This window comes from Oryx dammah, unplaced genomic scaffold (assembly GCF_014754425.2).
Source record: "Oryx dammah isolate SB20612 unplaced genomic scaffold, SCBI_Odam_1.1 HiC_scaffold_28, whole genome shotgun sequence".
Classification (NCBI taxonomy): Eukaryota; Metazoa; Chordata; class Mammalia; order Artiodactyla; family Bovidae; genus Oryx; species Oryx dammah.
The window spans coordinates 84,255,225-84,278,104 of NW_024070212.1; the positions used below are offsets into that span (position 1 = coordinate 84,255,225).

Genomic DNA, 22,880 nt, shown 5'->3' on the forward strand with positions numbered 1-22,880 from the left:
GCTACTAGAGGACAGGAATCATGTGACCATGTCCTTGCCTGGGCCAGAGTAATCCCTCAGGAAATCTCTGTAACAAGAAGGAAAGAGTGACTAAATGAAGTCACAGGTAGTGACATCACTATCTCTATAAGCTGGATCTCTGTAAGCTTATCTCTGTAAGCTGTGTTCACTCTAAGCTCTTCATGTGGCTGTTGTTCAGTGGCTAAGTGCTGTCTGACTCTTTGTGACCCCATGGACTGCAGTGTACCAGGCTCCTCTGTCCTCCACTATCTCTTGCAGTTTATTCAAATTCATATCCATTGAGTCAATGATGCTACTTAACCACCTCATCCTCCACTGCTCCTTCTCCTTTTGCCTTCACTATTTCCCAGCATCAGGGTCTTTTCCCATTGTGTCAGCTCTTCTCATCAGGTAGCCAAAGTATTGGAGCTTCAGCTTCAGTATAAATCCTTCTGTTAGGTAGTTAGAATAGGAAAAGGGAGTCCAGAATGGCAGTGGCTAGAAGCCCGTGAAAATAGAACAAAGGAAGGTCTGAGGACGGGAGTGAGGACCTCAGGTAGAACAAAGAGCACTCCTGGATAGCCCAATTTACAAAGGGCAGGCCCAGGCAGAGGAGAAAAAACATATAAAAAGAGGAGTCAAAGGGGCGGAGGTCTTTCTCTTCTCTTCACGTCTTTTAGGTCGGCATGCCCTCATGCCTCGAGGATGTATTCTCCTTTATTTTCTAAATAAAGCTGAGTTGTAACACAGAGCTGGTCCGTCTGACAGCTGTAACACTGGTCTGTCCGAGAGCTGTAATGCTGGTCCATTGCTTCAAATTTTTGTTGGAGACAGAACTGAGGAAATTACACACTCCCCTAACACTTCCAGTGAATATTCACGGTTGATTTCCTTTAGGATTGACTGATTTGATCTCCATGCTGTCCAAGGGACTCTCAAGAATCTTCTCCAGCACCATAATTTGAAAGCATCAGTTCTTTGGCACTGAGGCTTCTTTATGTCTCAACTCTCACTTCTGTACATGACAACCGGAAAACCATAGCTTTGACTATATGAACCTTTGTTGGCAAAGTGATGTCTCTGCTTTTTAATATGCTATCTAGGTTTGCTCTAGCTTTCCTTCCAAGGGGCAAGGTTCTTTTAATCTTATGGTTTCAGTCACCATCCACAGTGATTTCAGAACCCAAGAAAACCAAATCTGTCACTGCTTCCACTTTTTCCCCTTCTATTTGCCATGAAGTGATGGGACCAGATGCCAAGATCTTAGCGCTTTTAATGCTGAATTACAAGTCAGCCTTTTCACTCTCCTCTTTTACCCTCACCAAAAAGCTCTTGATGATGTTCCTCTTCACTTTCTGCCATTAGAGTGGTATTATCTGCATATCTGAGGTTGTTGATATTTCTCTGGGCAATCTTGATTCCAGCTTGTGATTCATCCAGCCCAACATTTTGCATGATGTACTCTGTATACACCCAGTTATGGAGGACTGGCTGAGCCCCTGAGGCTGGCCCCAGGCTGAAGGGCAATGGTGATAAAGGAGGAAGCAGATAAGCACTCATGATGCACAAATCCTAAACTCCAAGGGCAAGCAGCAGCTCACATAACCCTGTGGCTCAAGTTTATAAAGTTAAATTCTGACTTCAAGCAGTTGAATGTTAACTCCCATCAAGCCCTAGTGTCCCAGAAAGCCAGTGCACCACAGGGGCAGCTTAGGAATCTGTCCTAGTCTCTTTTACTCAGTGCCTGCCCCAATAAAAAAGACTTCAAGTAAGATAGAGAAGACAGCTTAGAGAGAAGGATGGCTGAGGTCCAGTTGGAAATAAGCTTCAGCATCTGGACGCAGTGACTGCATGGGTTGGTATTCTGTGGAAAAAATCTGGGCAAAAAACGATGGTTTTTGCACAGCTATTCTGGAAAGAGTATCGACAAGCACGAGACAGTCTTTGATGGGTGTTTGGTGAGCTGAAATAAATCATCCATGGGAACGGGGTATGTGCCCTTCTAAGAGGAAATAAATATCGGCTGCACAAGTTTGAAATGAGTGGAAAACAAGCCCAAATCTCAGGCAGATGAAACTGCAAGGACTCCAGAGCCAGAAAAGATCCTATCCTATTTTTTTTTCTTCATCCTGAAGTTAACCAGATGGAGACTTTTTTTTTAAAGTACCAATCTATTCATATACTTGGAATGAAAGATTTTGCTTTGTGATGGAAGATCTGTATTTAATTGCAAAAATAAGACAAAATATCTCTTTTTTTTTTCCAAATCTAGAGTTCAGATAAATTTTATTTCTTTTTTTCCCCCTCTCTCCTTTACTTCCCTTTTCTTCTTCTGTCTCTTCTCTTCTACTTTAGATTATATGACTGCATGTTTGTAATGCATTCTGGACAGTATAATAATAGAGCAGACTCTTATAGACTAAGTATATGAGAGAAGGTATACATATGAAACACAGAACAAAAGAGATGTAACTTCCTCTTATAGTGTTCTGTTCAATGACAATATGCTGAAAAACCAGTGATAAGAATACACAAAACATGAACCAGAATAAGTAAACAGAAAGGAAAGATAAGTGGCAAAGGAATCGGGTAAAAAGGCCATTGACAGTGCATCAGGAAACTCTCCAGGCTGTGCTTGAGACCCTGAGTTTCAGTTCCTCATCTGTAAAATATGGATAACTGTACCTAACCTGTAGGGGTTCCAAGAGGATTAAATAAAATAGTACATGAAAGGCTCCTGGAATAGAGACTAAATAAGTCTTCAAAATAAATATTAGGCATTGTGATTATTGTGACTATCACTCAAGGATTAACAAGATTATTTATATATAAATCTTTCCCATGGGAAAATGCACTCAATAAGGTACAATTATTGTTGCTATTATTATTATCATCATCATTGCTATTCTTTTTATATCTCTATTTTCTAGTTTGCTTTGGCCTCTTTGAACTGATGCTTTGTTGGATAGTCTGTTTCTTTCTTGATTCAGATTTTGCTCCATTTTGCTAGCTTCTAGACTTCCTTAGATTTTGCTTTCTGCAACACATGGGTCAATCGTGCTCCATCCCGAGGTCCAATGAAACTATATACATAGAATTATCCAAAGTAGAACTCTACATGCAGCTTTAATGATGGTGCAAAATCAACTAACTAGATAAAGGCCAACAGTTCCCATGATTCTTTTCAAAAACCATAGTGGGCTCTTATGAAGATTTTGTTAATGGTCAGAAAAGAGTCACTCTTTAATATTTAATTTCAGGCTCAGGAAGTAGGCGTAACCAATTCTTGTCCACCAAAATATGTCATAATGTTTGGGCAAAGATGGCTTATATCCATAGCAACGGAACAAACTCTAAGCCAAATACTAGGAAAAGCATTTCTTGACTGACACAGATGTTCAACTGTCATACTAAATCTCTGAAAACCTGTTGACGGACAGCTTCATGGACAATGCATCCTGCAAAGAGTTAGTTTAATGAATCACTATTTTTGTTATAAAAGACTCTAGGTTATGTCTTCTATGAATTCTGAGTCTTCCAAGGTAATTATACCATAATATGGGCTTGTAAAGGTGTTTGTTTCAGTAATGGGTTTTCTTTGTGTCACAGAAAGGAAGTGGATATTTAAGTTGAAAAGCTGTGTAAATACATGACACTATGTTTAAATAGGAGATCGTCAAGTTCCAATCCCACTGCACCTTTGGCACAGAGTGATGTCTTCTTCTCAACTTTTCTATTGAGAACAATCAAATGTTATTTAATTTATACTTCCCACTTTGCTGACTAAGGTCCGTCTAGTCAAGGCTATGGTTTTTCCTGTGGTCATGTATGGATGTGAGAGTTGGACTGTGAAGAAGGCTGAGCGCGGAAGAACTGATGCTTTTGAACTGTGGTGTTGGAGAAGACTCTTGAGAGTCCCTTGGACTACAAGGAGATCCAACCAGTCCATTCTGAAAGAGATCAACCCTGGGATTTCTTTGGAAGGAATGATGCTAAAACTGAAAGTCCAGTACTTTGGCCACCTCATGCGAAGAGCTGACTCATTGGAAAAGACTCTGATGCTGGGAGGGATTGGGGGCAGGAGGAGAAGGGGACGACCAAGGATGAGATGGCTGGATGGCATCATGGACTCGATGGACGTGAGTCTCAGTGAACTCCGGGAGATGGTGATGAACAGGGAGGCCTGGCGTGCTGCAATTCATGGGGTCGCAAAGAGTCGGACACGACTGAGCGACTGAACTGAACTGAACCAGACAATGAGCTCCTTAAACCTTGGACTGTTAGGGGACTAATTCATATATCTTTATAGCCCAGAACAAGAGTGGAGGCACACAACTGGCTCTTTGAATCTAGCCATTCACCTATGCATCCATCAACTTTGAGAGAGAACGCAAGGCATCTAAGAATAAAATACAAACACATTGAGAAATGGAAATTAATGGTTCTTTGTACCCACATTCAGCTTAGGATCAGACTACTTTTGATTTGGCTGAACATTCAGAAGAGCTGGAGAGGAGCAGACCATAAACAGACAATTTCAGTACAACATAGTAAATGTGAGGTTGGGTAACCAAGGCTGAGTCTCATTTTCTCTTGCTTTTCCACAGTTAATCCCTCAAAGGTCTGCTGATCTCTTGACCTCAATTCTCAGTCATTATTGCCACTGTCCCCATTCAAGCTCTCATGGCTTTTTGTCAGTGGGTCAATCTATTGAAGCTAGTCTCTTTTTGTTGGGCTATGTACGCCTAGGCCTTCTTCCTGATGGCTACTAGCCAGTTTTATAACAGAGAGCTGAAAACATCTGTTACTCTTCCAATCTTTTACCTGCTCCTCTTGGTCTATTACCTAAAGTCCAACTCCTTAGAATGTTTTGCAGGGACTTCTTCTGTGGGGTCCCTGACCAGCTTTCCCAATTTTACTGCAAGCCATTTTTCAAAGAACAGTTTATGCCACAACTGAAAGTTTGCAATTATCCTCAAATATGCCTTGTTATTTTTTCACTCAGATAACTGTGTCTATGCCAGTTCTCCTACCTAGAAAATATCCCTGCCTTTCTTTGTCTGGTTGGTCCCTATTTATTATTAAAGCTCAGCACAAATACTGTCTCCACTGCTAAGAATTTCTTAATGTAGCTTTGTTCCAGCTCTGTGTCTTATACCTCAGGTATAGTACACATCTCATTTTTATTGATCTTCTGTCTTCTCTATGAGATGACCCCATGAATTCAACACATTTTCTCTAAGCACCTTTTATGAACCAGGCACTGGGCTGGATACAAAAAGTACAATATGGCCCATACTTTTAAAGAGCTCCTGCATGTAAGTCACTTTAGTCATATCTGACTTCTTGCAACTCTATGGACTGTAGCCCACTAGGCTCCTCTGTCCATGGGATTTTCCAGGCAATGATACTGGAGTGGGTTGCCATGCCCCTTCTCCAGGGGATCTTCCTGACCCAGGGATTGCATGGGGCTGGATACAAAGAGATGTATGATATGGTCCATGCCTTTAAAGAGCTCCTAGATTTCTGGAAAAGACAGATTATCTCAGAATGTGCTAAGAACTGAAGTTATGTCTTAAAGATCAAGTAAAACTAGCAAGTGACAAAGAACTTTCCAAGCAGAGCATATACCAAGACACAGAGGAGTCGAATAACATGAGCCATGGGGAAGCTGTGAGTAGGGCAATCCAGCCGGAGTGACAAGTGCACATGCCAGACTGGCAGGGATAGACCACAAAGGGAATGATGTGCCCAGAAAACTATCTGAACTATGCCCCCAGGGCTATGAGGAACCAGCGAAGGATGCTGGCTAGAGATGAACACAGTCCTTTTCACACAGTAGAATATCACGCTTGTTGCCTTGAGAAAAATGGGGTGTTATGTGAAAAGAAAGCTAGGTGAGAAGATCGGTTAGTCATCAATGCCTGGACCAACATTTATTCCTTTGGCAAACACAGGCTGCATATGCTCCATATGTGAGGTTGTATGCTAACGAAAAGTTAATTCCGATTTAAGAGTCTGCAAATCTTTCAGATACTGGGTATAAAGAATATGACAAAATGGACTAGTCAAGGGTGGAAAAACATTAAAGACCATAGGAAGAAAGTGTCAACTTACCAGTTTTCCAGTAACGCTTTGACCACCTTCATTCAGCCAGAACCCAGGGACCATGGCTGAGAAATAAGGGCCCCACACACCTGGTACAAAGATTGGGTTTTTGCTGATCTGGAAAGAAAGGGGCAAAGTATGTAAAAATATTGACCCTCAAGGCTAGAAGCAGTCTTATCTTCCTCCCATGTGAGGTCCCTCTGACCATGGAATTCAGCTTTTCGCTAAATACCTTTGATGGTGGGGAAGTCACTCCTGCCAAAGGATGGCCCTGGCTTCTTTAAGAACCTTTCTGATAAACTCATCCAGGTGTTAAGGTAGCAAAAGAGATCATTTTGGAAAGAAACTGATGTGACAGTCTTTGGCTGGCTCCCTCTCTGTAGTGAACTGACTGCAGTCGTGGTCCCCATTTTCTAGCCCTCTCTGCATCCACCTGCTCTGCAATGTGACTTCGTAGCCCCTGTCATTGAGAGGTGGGGTCCCCATCCTTTGAGTCTGGATCAACTTTGTCACTTGGTCTGGCCAACAGAATGGAGCAGAAGTGACACTGTGTACCAGGTTTCAGGCCAAAACCTCAAGAACTGTGTGCCTCTATTCTTCCTCCTCTCCCTCTGCCATGAGTACATGCCCCAGTGAGCCTTCTGGACAGATATGCAGAAAGCTGAGTCAGTCCAGTTGTCACACGTGATGATTCAGATACATGAGACAGCCAAAATCGGATCAGCAAATCCTTTTAGTCAACCAGCAGCTGGCAAGCCTGGATCACCAGAATCTCTCAGCCAACTGATAAGACTTGTGAACAAAAATACACGTCCTGTTGTGTGTCATGCAGATCTTATGTTTGTTTCCCACCTAACATATTTAAGGCAAGAGATACATCTCCTTACTTCTACAAACATTTATTAGACACCTAATAGCATACTCAGAGAAGGCAATGGCACCCCACTCCATTACTCTTGCCTGGAAAATCCCCTGGACTGAGAAGCCTGGTGGGCTACAGTCCAAGGGGCCGTGAAGAGTCGGACATGACTGAGTGACTTCACTTTCACTTTTCACTTTCATGCATTGGAGAAGGAAATGGCAACCCACTCCACTGTTCTTGCCTGGAGAATCCCAGGGACAGGGGAGCCTGGTGGGCTGCCGTCTATGGGGTCGCACAGAGTCAGACACGACTGACGCGACTTAGCAGCAGCAGCAGCAATAGCATACTCTCTCTTGACTAGGGACATGGAGATGAATGAGAAAGAGCTCTAGTCTGCAAGAAACTCCTCATTTAGGGGGAGCTAGATATGTAAACAGTCAAAGAGAAAAGTGTGGTCCATGGGATGGTAAAGACCAAGCACGGAATGCTGTAGAGGGGCACATCGGGTAAGGAATGAAGCGGTCCAGACTGTGGCTTCTTAGAGAATGGGACATACACTTAGACTAGTAAGATTTAGCAAGATGAAACAGAACGAGCATTCCAGGTCAAGGGGATAGCTTGAACAAAGCCATGCGGGTGAGACAGATGCTCTTGGTATTCAAGATATGACAAAGTCTTTTTGTAGCAGACCATGGAAGTCCATTAGGTGTTAGGAAAGTACATCAAGGGATGAGACAGGACAGGCAGGGATGGACCACATGTTTACTGATCTGGAAAGGCATGAGCTTCTCATCCACCCAGTGGGGATGAATGCTGAAGCGATATTATGGTTGTGGGAGGGTGTATGAGAAGGTAAGGATGAAAAGGGAGTTAAGTACATTGGGTCTACTCCTGAGTGTCCTGAAGCTGGGCAGAGAATATATGCATTCATTTATTCTACAAATATTTATTCAGCTCTTACTATGCCAGGTCCTAGGGATACAGAAGTGAACTGAATATATCTATAATTTCCTGCCCTCATGGAGTTTATAGTACAGAACTTCAGCATATGGATAAACCTTCTAACTATTGTGGTTCTCTTTTCATTAAATGAGTGAAATCAGTCAAATCAGTAGGAGTTCCAATCCCCAAAAAGGAAGGGGGTAAGGGAAGGCAGGAGACTATACAATATTATGAACTTTAAATTTTGTCAAATAAAGATAGTTTATAAAAAGGGTAAATTTAACACCTAACGTAATCTCAGGGGTAAAGAGCTTTTTTGGTTTTTCTTCCCTGCAAGGAAAGACCATTTAACTTTGATATATTCACTCATTTCTTGACGGGTTCAGCAGATGTTTCCTGAGTTCCTGTTGTGATCCAGGCACTGAAAGTAAAAGAAAAGAGTGTACAGAAAAGAGTGTAGTCTCCACCTTCATGGAACTGCTCTCTTAAGAGGAAAGTAGACGAGGGGGGCTGAGATTCAGGTTTGGCCAGGATTCTCTCAGTTTTAGCATTAAAATTCCTATGTCCTAGAAAACTCTCAGTACTAGGCAAAAGGGACAGCTGGTCACCCTAAGATGAGTATCACACAAGTGTATAAATACAAACTGTGATAAATGAATGAAAGAATATCAAAAGGTATTATAAGGGCTCATAAGTGAGGTACTTAATGTAACCTGGGGGTCAGACTTTTCTGAAGAAGTGACATTTGAATTAAGGTGAAAACATACACAGAAATTATTTAGGTGTGAGCATATATACATGTGTATTTTGTACATATAATATATATAGTGTGTTTGTATATGTACATGATATAGAGAGTGTTCCAGACAGAAGCAGCACACACTTAAATGGTATTCATTTTTATCCCTTTGTCTTTGTCAGTGAAAATTTTATCACATGCCAGCTCTAGAAAGTACTGCCCTACTCTGCAATGCCTGAGGCACTTTGGGGTGAATAAGACAGCCTATGCCCATAAGCATGTAAGCCCTGGGGTTTAGATGGGTGGATGGACACCCACCAAAGTCAAGCCATCTGTTTTCATGCCCTGCACCCCTTCCCATCCAGAATTCTTCCAGCACCATTCGACAGATTAGTTTCAGAGAGGCGGCATATTGTCCACAGTCACAAAGGTTGTAAATGGCTGTGGTGGGAGTTGAGCCCAGGTACAAACTGGCCTCAAACTCTAGGATATGCTTTTTAAAAACAAACAAAATTTGTATAAATTGCTTAGGAGGGTTTTGCATCACTCCCGCCACCCCCGCCCCCAACTGTACCTGCACCTCAAACCCCATGATTTAAAGATGTTCCTGTATCAGTTTTTGCCAAACTCCACTGGCAGACTGGACTCTGCTGCTCAGAAATGGCAGGTAAAGGCTCTGTCTGACTGTCTAGAATACTCTGAGTTGATTCCTGCTTGTGCTCACTCATTTGGAACAGCACACACTTCTCATTGGACATCCTGACTATGGCAAGGAAACAGATACATGTTCCCCAGAGCACCTCCAATTACTCCCAAGCTCTGGGAGAAAACAAGTAAGAGTTTGTTTAGACTGAGTGCACATTCGTGTATTTACGTATACTTTAATCCTCTGCGGTAAACCTAAATACTTTAGAAAAATTTTGTGAAAGCCCTTTCCATGCTGATGGCTATCTTGGCCTGAAGGCTGCTCTGGGACTCAAAGGGAAGGAGCACATTTTACTCCACTAATAATGGGTGTCCATATAGGACACTGACTTTCCAGCAATAATGTGCTATTGGCAACAGCAACCACTACAACTGACTGGGTACTTATTAAAGACCATATTCTAAGCACACTGTAGGAATTAAATCACTTGATCCCCACTATAACCCTAAGGGGACGATTCTATCATTACTCCTATTGTTCAGATATGTAAACCGAGGCAGAGACTGTTAAACAGCATACATGCTCATGCTCAGTTGCTCAGTCATGTCCAACTCTTTGCAATCCTATGGACTGTGGCCCTCCAGGCTCCTCTGTCCATGGGATTTTTCTAGACAAGAACACTGGAGAGGGTTGCCATTTTCTCCTTCAGAGGATCTTCCTGACCCAGGGATTGAACCCACATCTCCTGTGTCTTCTGCACTGGCAGGTGGATTACCACTGAGCCACCAGGGAAACCCATTAAATAGCATACACAAGGTACACAAGGTTATAAAAACACAAAGCAGTCAGGCTCTACAGGTTCTATATTTGTTTCTGTTCTGTATTTCTTCCTGATTTTAGGCTACCATTGCTTCTTTGAGTCCTTCATTTACCTCTAAAGGGCAGAAAGCAAGGGTCATTAGAGCCAGAAGAAACTCACTTAGGCTGAACCAACCTCCTGGTCTTGATGACACGTAGGATAGGGAATCTTCATGTGCAAAAGGCTTTTGATAAGTTTCCCCCTATAGACTTGTGAAGAGCAGAGGAGAAAGAAAGGATTGAGTCAAAGGCCTGTCTTCACTCTATCATGACTACCATGTTCTTAGCCAGGTGACCTTATGAAAGGGAATCTGATTTCTGAGCCTCAGTTTCCTCAGTTCCAAAATGCGAAGAATGATATAAATGTGGTAGGACTTTCATGAAAATAAAATAAGCTGTCACCTATGAACAGCTTATTATATGTTAAATATCATGTAAATGTTAGTTCTTGAAATGAGGAAGGTATGACGGGATAGTCAGGTGACTGGGACAAATGGCCATAGCCGAAAGTAACTGCTACCATTAAGCACACATCCTGGTAACTCAGTTGGTAAAGAATCTGCCTGCAGTGCAGGAGACCAGGGTTTGATCCGTGGGTCAGGAAATCCCCTGGAAAAGGAAATGGCAACCCACTCCAGTATTCTTGCCTGGAAAATCCTACAGACAGAGGAGCTTGGCAGGCTATAGTCCATGGGGTCCCAAGAGTAGGACATGACTTAGCAACTAAACCACCACCACCACCATTAAGGAAGTCTCTAGACGCATTCTTGGTTTCATTCTGTCAACATTCTCAATAATGAAGTAGAAGATGACATGGGCTTCCCAGGTGGCTCAGTGGTAAAGAATTTGCCTACCAGTGCAGGAGACACAGGGATGCTGGTTTGATCCCTGGGTCAGGAAGATCCCCTGGAGAAGGAAATGGTAACCTGCTGTGGTATTCTTGCCTGGAAAATCCCATGGACAGAGGAGCCCAGCAGACTACAGTCCATGGAGTCACAAACAGCTGGACACGAGTTTGAGTGACTCAGCAGAGCACACAGAAGCTGATATAGAAGCAAAGTTTATCTTATTTTCAGGTGGTGTAAACTTGGGAGGATTACTTATCATGAGCCATGTCCAAATTATGATTCAAACTTACTTTAAGCAAACATTAAGCAAAATACAACAAGAAAATAGTTAACATTTATTAAATTGTAAAGTCAAAATTTTACACTTAAAAGGTACTGGTAATATTCCCTTCTGGAATATTCCTTTTAATGGGTGATGTTACATGAGCATTCAATTTAGTATGAATTGTATGGAAACCTTTGACATATTGTTTAATTATGTGTGATAGAAATAAAGTTATAAAAACCTACAATAAAACAAAATATTTGGTTGCACACTCTGCCAGGCACTAAGATCAGCAACAAGGTTAATAAAATAATAAGGCAGAATAATAATAATAGAAGAAGAACAGTGAGGAGAGAGAAGGGAGGAGAAGAAGGAGAAGAATTAACAATAAGGCACAGCCCTTTTCCACAAGGTGCTCCTGGTCAGACTGGGTAGGCAGAGGTGGAAATTAACAAATTACAACAAAACATGCCAAGTGCTACAGTGAGTTGGGTGAGGAGTGTGGTAGGAGCCCAAACTGCCTGGGAGAAGAGCAAGCACTTCACGGAGGTGGCCACATGGGAGCCAGGCCATGTGGCCTGGGATGAATAAATGCTTCCTTAGGTGGATAGGGAGGGTATCCCAGGTAACAAGCCTCAGAGGCATGAAGCTGTGCAAGCATCTCAATTTTTACAAGAGCTTAAAGTTCTCCACTTTACATAAAAGTTTACAAGGTCTGAAGGATGGGTATATATTTGCAACAACATATCCTACTGCTTGTCAAAGATTCCATTTTAAAAATCCGTTGACAGGAAAAAAGTCTCAGTGAAACCACCCTCAAAGTCAGAAAGAAGAAATAATAATATAGAAACAATAATAGTAAGTAATAAAATAGCAATTGCTAACAGTTATTGTGGGTTTATTACATGCCAGACTCTTTGAGGCACTTTACAGGCATTATCACATTTAATACTCATGACAACCCAATGAGATAGATACTATTATTATACTTACTCCACAAACGAGGAAATCTAAGCTGAAGGAGGTCAAATAACTCGTAAATACAAAAGGAGTAATTGCAAGGTCCAGGCAGGATCTAAGCTATGATCTACCAACTTATTTTTCTCTCCAGATTATATTTTCCTTACCCATAAAATAGCCTGGACTGGAGATGTTTAATATCTCTTTTGTCTTTGAGATTCTCTGATTCCTGAAAGTTGAGTCATTCTCCCTTAGATGGCCAATCGGAACTCTCCAGAACACTATTAATATTTCAACACAGACTCTGCCCTCACATGGCCTGGGGCTCATGGGGTTGTCTGGGGTTGCTTCTTGGGGTATCTCTAAGTACCCAACTGTGCTCTACCAACTCTCTGACCTATGGCCAACATTATTGGGGGCTTCTCCAGATTGCCAACTTCATGGATTATAGTCAATGGCTATTATCTGTAATAACTTACATTAGCTGGGTAAATATTTAGCAACTACTTACTGGATACACACTGACTTCAAACTACTGTTTTAAATATAAAAAGAAAGATGGGTGTTGAGAACCATGTAAATGACATAATCCCTGTTTACAATCTAGTAGGCACTGGAGAGCAGGATGAGCTGGGTAGTTACTCAGGCATCAAGTGACTTCTGAATGTACATTTGCATTCAGACTTAAAATAATCCTACTAATACATGGAGTCAAACACACACAGTCCGTTTTACAGGTGAAGACACAAGAATGGGGACAGTAATCGAACTACCCAGGATCACAAGGATCAGAAATGGTGGAGTTGGGATTAGAAGTCTCTCTCCATGCGCTCCTGCCTCTTTTCATGTCTGTATCCGAGCTGGCTCCAGGAGTGGATGCCACTGGCTGACTTTTCATCTATGGCTATGCTACAGTCAGCTGAGTTTCCCTGTGGTGATAAAACCCAGGCGCCTGCTCATACCTTTCTGGGGGCAGTGACTGAGTTCAGGGCAGGGAGCTGCTCCAGCAACGTCCGCTCTGCCTTCCCCCATCCCATTATCCCAAGCTTGGCCTAAGCCTCTGGCAGGGGCAGGGGGCAGGCTGCAGGCGCCAGTGGTCCTGGGAGGGAACAGGAGGTTTTGTTTTGAGTGCCTCCAGCCAGGTTGGGAATGTAAGAGGGTAGCCGCAGGCATGTGTGGGACTGGGTATTTCCGTGGTGGCTCATCTCTCCCTCCAAATGGACTGTGCTATCGTCTTACTAGAAAAAACCATTTATACACATTCCAGCCAGCTCCCAGCTCACTACAGTACAAAAAAAGAGCACAGAAAATTCTGTTTATGAATGGGGGCTCTTAGCATTCACCTCTATTTTTGTACTTCTCAGGCTGAATTGCAATGAGCCTCTCCTACAAAATGGTGAGGAACCATGTGTTATCTTAAAAGTAGTAAATAAACATGGTTTGGTAATATGAGCATAGACCTTGGAGTTAGGAAAAGTGTTGTTAGATGCTCAGTTGTGTCTGACTCTTTGTGACCCCAGGGACTGCAGGCTGCCAGGCTCCTCTGTCCACCAAATTCTTCAGGCAAGCATACTGAAGTGGGTTGTCATTTCCTACAGGGGATCTTTCTGACCCAAGGATCGAACCCAGGTCTCCTGCGTTGCTGGTAGATTCTTTACCAAAAGCTGGTTGTCAGTTATGGTTGGGTTGCTTCCTAGCCATGAACCTCTGAATCTCTTTGAGTCCCTTTCCTCAACTATCAGTTCAGCTCAGTTCAGTTTAGTCGCTCAGTCGTGTCTGATGGGGCTAATTCCAGATCCTATCCCTCATCAGCTCCATCTCTCTGGTGGGCTCTTCTTCCTTCCTCCTGGATTTGTCTCACTTACCACATCTCTCAGGGTCAGCTCACTCTCATGTGGTTATGACAATTTTTATGCTGCTGAGTTTCAAATTTTTATTCCAAATGCAGACCTCACTCCTGAGTTCCATATAGGACATTTGACCCAAATGTCTAATCAAATGTCCAATATAGATAGACTTTGTCATTCTTCCTCCTAGGGCTCCTCCTGTTCTGGGGTCCCTGTCTCACTACATGGTACCCTATTTACTCAACCAGCAGAATATCACTCTTGACTTCTTCATCTCACTCATTGCTCGACATTAGGTCGCGTGTACGGTCAACTCTATTTTCAAACAGAAACCTTTATGTTTCTCCCACTGCCATTACATTAGTCAGTCCTTTACCTTTCCTTCTTGGGTCCTTGAAACAGCAATTAAACTGGTTTATTTGCCTCAAATATTGCCCTCCTCCCTGCAATCTGCAAGCCCCATCAGAGACTAAATTCCATACCTGCAGCCCAGTGGTCTAATAGACAAATATAATTCTATCACTTTCTTTATTTACATCCTTTAGACATTGATCAGACATTCCCACCTCTCTGACCTGGTCTATGTATGATTTGGCCAAATAGACCTTTGGCACATGTGGTCATTTCCCCCACTCTTTGCCCTATCATTTTTATCTTTTACTGCAGTAAGTTCATCACAGCATAGAAATTCCACAAGTGAGCCATTTTCTTTCTCATCTCTGAATCTTCATCAATTCTCCTTTCTCTTTCTAAAAGGCAGCCCTAGGACTTCCCAGGTAGTCCAATGTTTGAGACTGTGCTTCCAATGCACAAGGTGCTGGTTCAATCCCTGGTTGGGGAACTAAGATCCCACAGGCCGTGGGGCACGGCCAAAAAAAAAAAAAGTAAAGAAAAGAAAAGAAAACCTCGCTGCTTATTTGAAATACACATTAAAAAAGAAAAAAGAATAAAGGGCAGCCCTTCTCACCTTCCCTTGACTAACTCTAAAATGTCCTTTTGTAAGACTCTGTTCCATATTACCTTTACCTGCTCCAGGAAACCTCTGAACTCTGACTTTTCTCCTAGTTCCCAGGTGGGTATGCCTCCTTGCATCTTCCCTTAGCTTTCAGTACTTCCATGATGCAGGCAATTCTAACATTACATGTGTAAATGTGTATACTGAGGTCTATAAATACACACATAATATGTACTTATACCTACAGAGTATGCTTTGTAAATGAAATCATCACACATATGCAAGAAATGGCTAAAATTACTATTAATTTATTCATAGTTTTAATAAATTTACTAATAATTAATTATTATTAATTATCTCACCTGCATTACAAACAACCATAGAATAAAAAACATATCCAATCATTGTAAGTGACCTGTGGCTAATAAAGCTCAGGCCTGCCAAGCTTTCCTCTCCTCTATTTGGAGGTTTTGGAAAGGTTCAGAGTCCTCCAATAAAGTCTGCCTTTCCTAGAAACTCAATCCCTTTATTTCAGTTGGAGCAAAACAAGAACACATAAAATCCATTCATAGATGTCTTCCGGGGCTTAGTAGTCTGAGTGGGCAGGTGGGGAGGGCACTGGGCCGGTGTGTCACCCAACCAAATGGTCCCCAATCTGGGGATGGAGGGAGGCTGCCAGATATTGCCTGGAATGTCCTGAATTATTTGCAAAGGATTCTGGACCCTTTAAATCTCCTTCTTCATCATCTTGAAACCGGTATGTGATCACAACATCAATGTCATTCATCTCTTTCTTATCCACTCACATTGAACACACCCAAAATTGACTGCAAGAGAGACTGAATAGCCAAGAAGACTTTGGGGGTCCTCCTGAAGTTCCCCCAGCTTTCTTTCCCCTGCAGACCAGAAGCCACACTCGACCTTCTCTGTACAAATGCCTGATGCGCTCCAGGGAGCTCAGACTGGCTTCAACTTTGGAAGCTTTGAGAGCTGTGTGACCCCAAAGATGTAAAATCATATCTGGCCTCTTTTTCACAGCCCAAACAGTGTGGTGGGTAAACTACAGTTTCCTCTGTAATGTAGGAGGGGCCACCGGGGAGTCGGGGTAGGAGCTAAAGAGAAGGAGGGGTGTTCTGTATGCACAGTATTTATCCATCAGACAGATTCTTAGCTCTGTTGCTCTGATGTTACATAGTGAATTGGACCCTCAGAATCAGAACTGAATTTTCTATTTTTGTCACACCCCCCGTGAATGAGCACAGTGCTATTAAGTGGTTCTCAAATACGGTTCAACCAATGCTCTTTTGATTCCAAATTAGCTGCTACATAAAGCAGCTCCCCCTTACAGAACTTCAGTTCAGTTCAGTTCAGTCGCTCAGTCATGTCCGACTCTTTGCGACCTCATGAACTGCAGCACACCAGGCCTCCCTGTCCATCACCAACTCCCGGAGTTTACTCAGACTCATGTCCATCGAGTCGGTGATGCCATCCAGCCATCTCATCCTCTGTCGTCCCCTTCTCCTCCTGCCCCCAATCCCTCCCAGCATCAGAGTCTTTTCCAATGAGTCAACTCTTCGCATGAGGAGGCCAAAGTATAGAATTTAGGTGCTCTTTAAAAAGGTGCTCAGACAGAGAAGCGGAAATATACGATATCTCTTATATGAAGAATCTAAAAAGAAATTATATAAATGAACCTACTTATAAAACGGACAGACTCACAGACTTAGAGAATGAACTTATGGTTGAGGGGGTAAGGATAGGGGGAAGGGATAATTAGGGAGTTTGGGATGGACACGTACACACTGCTATATTTAAAATGGATAACCAGTTAGGTCCTCCTACATAGCACAAGGAACTCTGCCCAATCTTACGTGGCAGTCTGGATGGGAGGGGAGTTTGGGGGAGAATGGATACACGTATATGTATGGCTGAGTCCCTTGGCTACCCACCTGAAACTATCACAACATTGTTAATTGGCTATACTCTAGTATAAAATAAAAAGCTTAAAGGAAAAAAAAAGTTATAGCAAGGGGTCTAAAATGATGCCAGTGAGTAGTTTCATAACTGAGGCTGAGCAAATCAGCAGGGCCAGAGGAGGATGACACAGCCTTTTCCCTTGTGACAGACCCTTGGCACCTATGACACAGCGCCTCCATCAGACGTGCTCTGACTCTGCCTGCTAAGTTGTGGACATTTCTCTCCCAACCCTGCTCCTGATCTCTTTCTGCATGGCCCTTATTAAGACCGTGGTCTGTCTCATAAATCTGACCACAGACTCTGCTTTTCTGGTTTAATATTCAATGTTCTGTCTTAACTTGCTGTGTGACCTAGCCCCTTGGGGGTGGTCATCTGAAAAATGGGGTGCAGAGGACCTCTTTTTACAGATTTGTAAAGATTAAATGTGCCACAGTCTATTATAGGCATTGGTGCCGTGCCTGGTACATTCAGTGACCCAGGGAAATGAAGCCTGTATTAATATCATCACCTCCATACCGGCCAAAGTGTACTTCTTATTTATGGATTGGCATACACATGGGTGTTTAATTTTAAAATGTATGATCTGACATGCTCTTGAATAGAATGCTAAAGTAGGGTACAGAAGTTGCCCTGGCTCTAGAGAAGAGAACGCAAGATAAGAAGCAAACTCTCACTCGGATGAGTTGTTCTATTGGCAAGATCTGTCACTGGGATTAAACACAACTGAGGCTTTACCCTGGTAAAAGCATGTAATATAAAGGCAAAGAGAGCCTTGGCTGATTTATATTGGAGCCTCTTTTGATAAAAGAATTTCTGTGCATATGCATCAGTTATTGCCTTTTGGAAGCGCTCCCCAGACACCCCACTCCTGATCAGGGGATACTCAGGAACTTGAGCCATGTCCATGCAAGTCTAGACCTGAAGAATCCTCCTCTGCAGAATTTTCTCTCCATTTTTGGCCTCATAGAAGATAAAGCCAGAAGAGAAACTAAAAACTATCCATATTTATATGACACTTCCCTCAGTGAGTAACTACAAAAGTATTATAAACAGAGAAGTTTATTCAAAACTCAGGGTGAAGGGGTTTACCCCTTACATTTTCTCTTAACAGCAGAGACGGAGAACATGAAAACAGAGTGACGGCTGGATGGAGGTGAGAGAAAGAAAACGGGGAGAAATGGTGTGAAACCCAGCCTTCTCTGGCTACCAGCACGTCTGGAGCAGACAAGTGATCATGGCCCTCTGTCCTGCCATTTCTGGAGCAGGCATCCAGGGTGCTGAAGAGTCACTGTCTTCAGATGCAGTGATGTGCCCTGAAATGTCTCTGTCATCTGATGGGGGAGGGGGCACTTTCACCTGTATCCCAAGACGCTGGGATGGCCTGTGCTGTATGTGATTCTGATGGGAAAGGGAGCTGTGCTTTAGAGATGCTAACTCAAGTTCCCAGCTTCCAAAAGGCAAAATCAGGATTTAGACTCAGATGGGATGTAAGAGTCCCTAACTTTTCTGAGACATTGTTTTAGAGGAAAAAGGTTGTAAGAACACAGTAGACAGAGAGCCCTCTCTTCCATATTTGGTCTGGAGCAAGCCCAGTGCCTTCTGGACCTTGAATGGAATATGTACCTTGCAAATTCAACAGGCATGATGAGATTTTCCTACATTGCGGAGAGAAAGAGGAAAAAAAAAAAAAAAGAAAGAGAGAGAACCCACACATTCCAGAGTATTTTTTTCTTCCTATGTTCTCAGTTGTGTTTAACTATTTGCGATCCCAAGGACTGTAGCCCGCCAGGCTCCTCTGTCCATGGGATTCTCAAGGCAAGAATGCTAAAGTGGGTTGCCATTTTCCTCCTCCAGGGGAACTTCCCCACCCAGGGATCGAACCTGCATGTCCAGCGTCTCCTGCATTGCAGGCGGGCTCTTTACTACTGAGCCACGAGGGAAGCCTCTGGATCTATTCTCAATAGCAATTCTTTAAGAATATTAAGGGAGTCTCATGTTTAGATAAAAAGAAATTACTTAATAAGTTGCTTTCCTATTTAAATGAGATCTTATAAAAGAGCAATGGCTTGTACCACAGAGGCAAGGGAACTAAAGAAGAAAAGATGCTGGATTCTCAGAGGGGAAGTTGATTGAAGGGGTGTGCCCTCTGCCTGTACTCTTATAAAAGACCACGCTAATATAGGCGATATGTAAACAGTGCAGAACAATCAGAAACAAATGAAAGGAGGGCTGCAGAGTAACAAAGTTCAGCTGTGGGCAATGGCCAGGAGGCAGCTTTTGTTATGCACAGATCATCTGCATGTGAGGCAGGCCAGATTTCAACTAGGCTATAGGCTAGTTAGTGTATGAGAATGGATCAGGGCCCATCTGGATTTCCTTAGGAAAAAAGCATGGGGGAGTGGGTAGAAAAAGAGAAAAAAGGCAGGTATCTGCAAAATATAAAATAAATGACCTGATGTAGGTCAGGGTTACAGTTCTGGAAGAGTGGTTTAAATAAAGTTTCTGTGTTATAAATCAGTCATGTATTTAGCCTGTGATAAGTCGTGTCTGACTTTTTGTGACCCCATGGACAGTAGTCCGCCAGGCTCCTCTGCCCATGGGATTTTCCAAGCAAAGAATCCTGGAGTGGGTTGCTATTTCCTTCTTCAGGGATCTTCCTTACCTAGGGATAGAACTTGTGTCTCCTGGATTGGCGGGCGGGTGGAATCTTTACCACTCAGCTACCTGGAAAGCATATTTAGCTCACAATGTAACAAAGACAATTACTGGGTTGGCCAAGAAGTTTGTTCTGGTTTTTCCACTACATCTTATGGAAAAATGAAATTATTGGTCAACTCAATACAATGGTGTGTGTGTATATATATATATATATATATATATATATATTTAAAGGCACTGCAAATAAACAGGGGAAAAGGGAAGGGAAGACAGCTAACATTTGCCAAACAGTTACTATGTCTGATGGTTTTTACATATTTATAGATTTTCTTTGATTTACAGAGGGCCTCCCTGGTATCTCAGACAGTAAAAGCGTCTGCCTACAATGCGGGAGGCCAGGGTTTGATCCCTGGGTAGGTAAGGTCCCCTGGAGAAGGAAATGATAACCCACTCCAGTACTCTTGCCTGGAAAAGCCCACGGATGGAGGAACCTGGTAGATTACAGTCCATGGGGTTGCAAAGAGTACGACATGACTGAGTGACTTCACTTTGATTTACAGATGAAGAAACCATAGCTCACAAAATTCAAAGCCCTGTTCACAGCCACACAGGTACCAAGGGGCGGAAAGGGGATTGGTCTGGGTCTGTCTGACTCCAAAAGCCATGCTCTTCCTACTATAGCTAGCTGCTTCTTGGCTGTCTGGGAACCAGAAAAGTCAAATGGATGTAAGAGGGTCAATAGAAGCAGCCCTTCCCATTCTGGGTATGAGCCGGGGCTGTGGGTTTACAGAGAGTGGCCCTTGGTGCTTGCAAGGATAAGGGCACTGCCTAAGGGTTCCCTTAATAAGCAAACCAAGCCTGGGTTCTGGAGCTCAGTGTGCTTCCCTAGGGTCCTGCTTCCCTCTCTCCACTCATCATGCAGCAATCAGAGATAAGATTAAATGAAACTGGCCACCAGGGCCAGCCTGGCTTCCAGGATGTGTAAATTCCGGCAGAACCCTCTGTGTGTTGATACCCTGTGTGTGTGGTGTGGGCTTATTCGCCATTGGCCTAGCAATCTGAGAATCTGGCTCTCACCTGAGGGACAGATGTCAGGGTAAGGAGTCAGAGCTATTTTTCCACTTCACTGGCAGTCTGTCGGAGGGTGGTGACTGAGCACACAGCCATGGTGGGAGGAGACACTCCTCGACCCTCCACGCTGGCCTCTGGGGGATACAGAGAGGGGAGCGCTGGTCAATGGGGTCTGAGGCTGGTGAGACTCCTTCCTCAGGGCCAAATAGTGCCATAAAGAAGAGGATTTCAGTTGAGCAAGGTAGGGAGTTAAAACTTGTGCAATGAGTTATTAAAGTGAAAAGTGTTAGTCGCTCAGTCGTGTCTGACTCTGTGACCCCCTGGCTCTGTGATGACCAGGCTCTTCTGTCCATGGAATTTTCTAGGCAAGAATACTGGAATAGGTAGCCATTCCCCTAGGGGATCTTCCTGACGCAGGAATCAAACCCAGGTCTTCCTCATTGCACGCAGGTTCTTTACCAAGTTATGAGACTCTGGTGAATCCTGGTTTCTCCCATGTCGGGGACAGACAAGAGTATTTACCTTCCAGAAGGTACAGGAATATTAGAGGCAACAGAGAGAAAACCCTGACATAGTGCCTGCACACAGTAAATAATCAACAAGTGATAGCTGATTATTTAACTTCCTGAACCAGGAAATGTTAAGCCAGACAATGTTTAATCTACATTTTTCTGAGTGAAGAGAGCAGACTAGCCTGGTTAATCCCGCTCAGGTGCAAATAACTGAGATGCTGGGAGAGGGTGTGAATGGCTGGAGATACAGTAGGGTTTGGGTGGAAGGAATGTGGTCTCATTTGTTTTTAGCCAGACCTTGAGGATGGCTTGGATCTCAAGTTGTGTCCCTAATGGGCTGATGGTAAAAACATCATCATCATCAACAACAACTGTTTGCACTTGAGGCATTTCTGTTAATTGAGGCTCTGCACTCACCTGTGAAGAGCTCCCGCAGCTGCCTTCTAGAGCTGGGGCTATGAGCTGTGACTGTGCATGCAAAGCGCCTCATGTGGTTTCTGACACCCAGCAGGTCCCTAAGACGGGAATAGAGGAGGGCCCAGGCAACATCTGGGGCCTCTGTGGAATCAAGATTCTCTGAAACAGAGACACTTCACACACAGCTTCAGCAAACATTTAATTGAGCACCTACTATGTGTCAGGCCCTGGAGAAATAAAGATGAAAAAAATTCTGTCCTTGTCCTAGTTTTCAGTGTCGTCATGATGTCCAACAGCTAATCCCCCAATGGCAAGAGACTCTGATAAACTTTTCAATAAAGGCATAGGTTCTTAGCATAATAATGTCTTGAAGAAGCTGTTATGGTTTGGCTAGAGTGTGGACTATATAGTAATAATAACAAAAATCATACAAATGTTGAATTGGCACAAGGTGTAAGCAAAAGACTGTGTTAGTGGCTTTATCTGCAGTATCTCATGTAGTAATTATTACAGGCCTGTAAGATATCTATCTGTATTCCCATTTTACAGATGAAGGAACTGAGGCTCAGCAGGGTTATATAACTTGCCCACTATCAGGCTGCCATGGAGGAGGACAAGAAAATATTAAATGTCAGACCTATGAGTGGACAGCAGGCAGAGGTTGGATGATGAAAGCCTTTTCATGACATGCTGAAGAGTAGAGACTTTTTTTCTTGCAGACAATAGGGGAAATATGTTCCCAGTTTCTGTGTTGGTTACTTTGCACCTGGAAGTCCACAAGCCCATTGCTTCCCCATCTCAAGCACATATTCGGGATTACCAGAGGCCAAAGTTGCACAGTGGTTCCGTTTGGTTTGTTTTGATTCACAACTGAATGCATAAGAATGATAATTGTCTGTTATGTGGTCCGAAAGTTCCTGCGGTCACAGTCTACGTAAGTGTCCACACAGAGCCCGGCCTTCCCTAGTCTCAGGAGTCTCCAAGCTCTGGATCGGCCTCCTGGTGCATAAGGATGTGTGGTTTCTTCTACTTTGCTAAGTCAACAGTTCTAGGCAGGGGAACAGAGGCGTTGCCTCAAATACATTTCCCCAGAAAGTCCTTCACCTCATTTAATCCATCTACTCTTCCCAAACTGTGCTCTTTACCACCTTCTGCCACTCCATTCTTCGAATGTTTCAGACCTGCTACTTTGACCATGGACCTTTAAACCACCTG

General features: G+C 43.2%; 1 protein-coding gene across 12 annotated transcripts in view; it reads right to left on the minus strand.

The window, feature by feature from the left end:
* FGGY (FGGY carbohydrate kinase domain containing) overlaps positions 1-22,880 on the minus strand; it is a 497,520-nt gene that overhangs the window by 150,084 nt on the left and 324,556 nt on the right. For 11 of the 12 annotated variants that reach the window (XM_040232740.1, XM_040232734.1, XM_040232742.1 and 8 more), the window contains one exon: positions 6,118-6,225. The exons of the other annotated variant lie outside the window; for it this stretch is intronic. In XM_040232740.1, the coding sequence (XP_040088674.1) occupies positions 6,118-6,225 (108 nt within the window). The remainder of the gene's footprint in view (positions 1-6,117; positions 6,226-22,880) is intronic. 12 annotated transcript variants of the gene reach the window in all.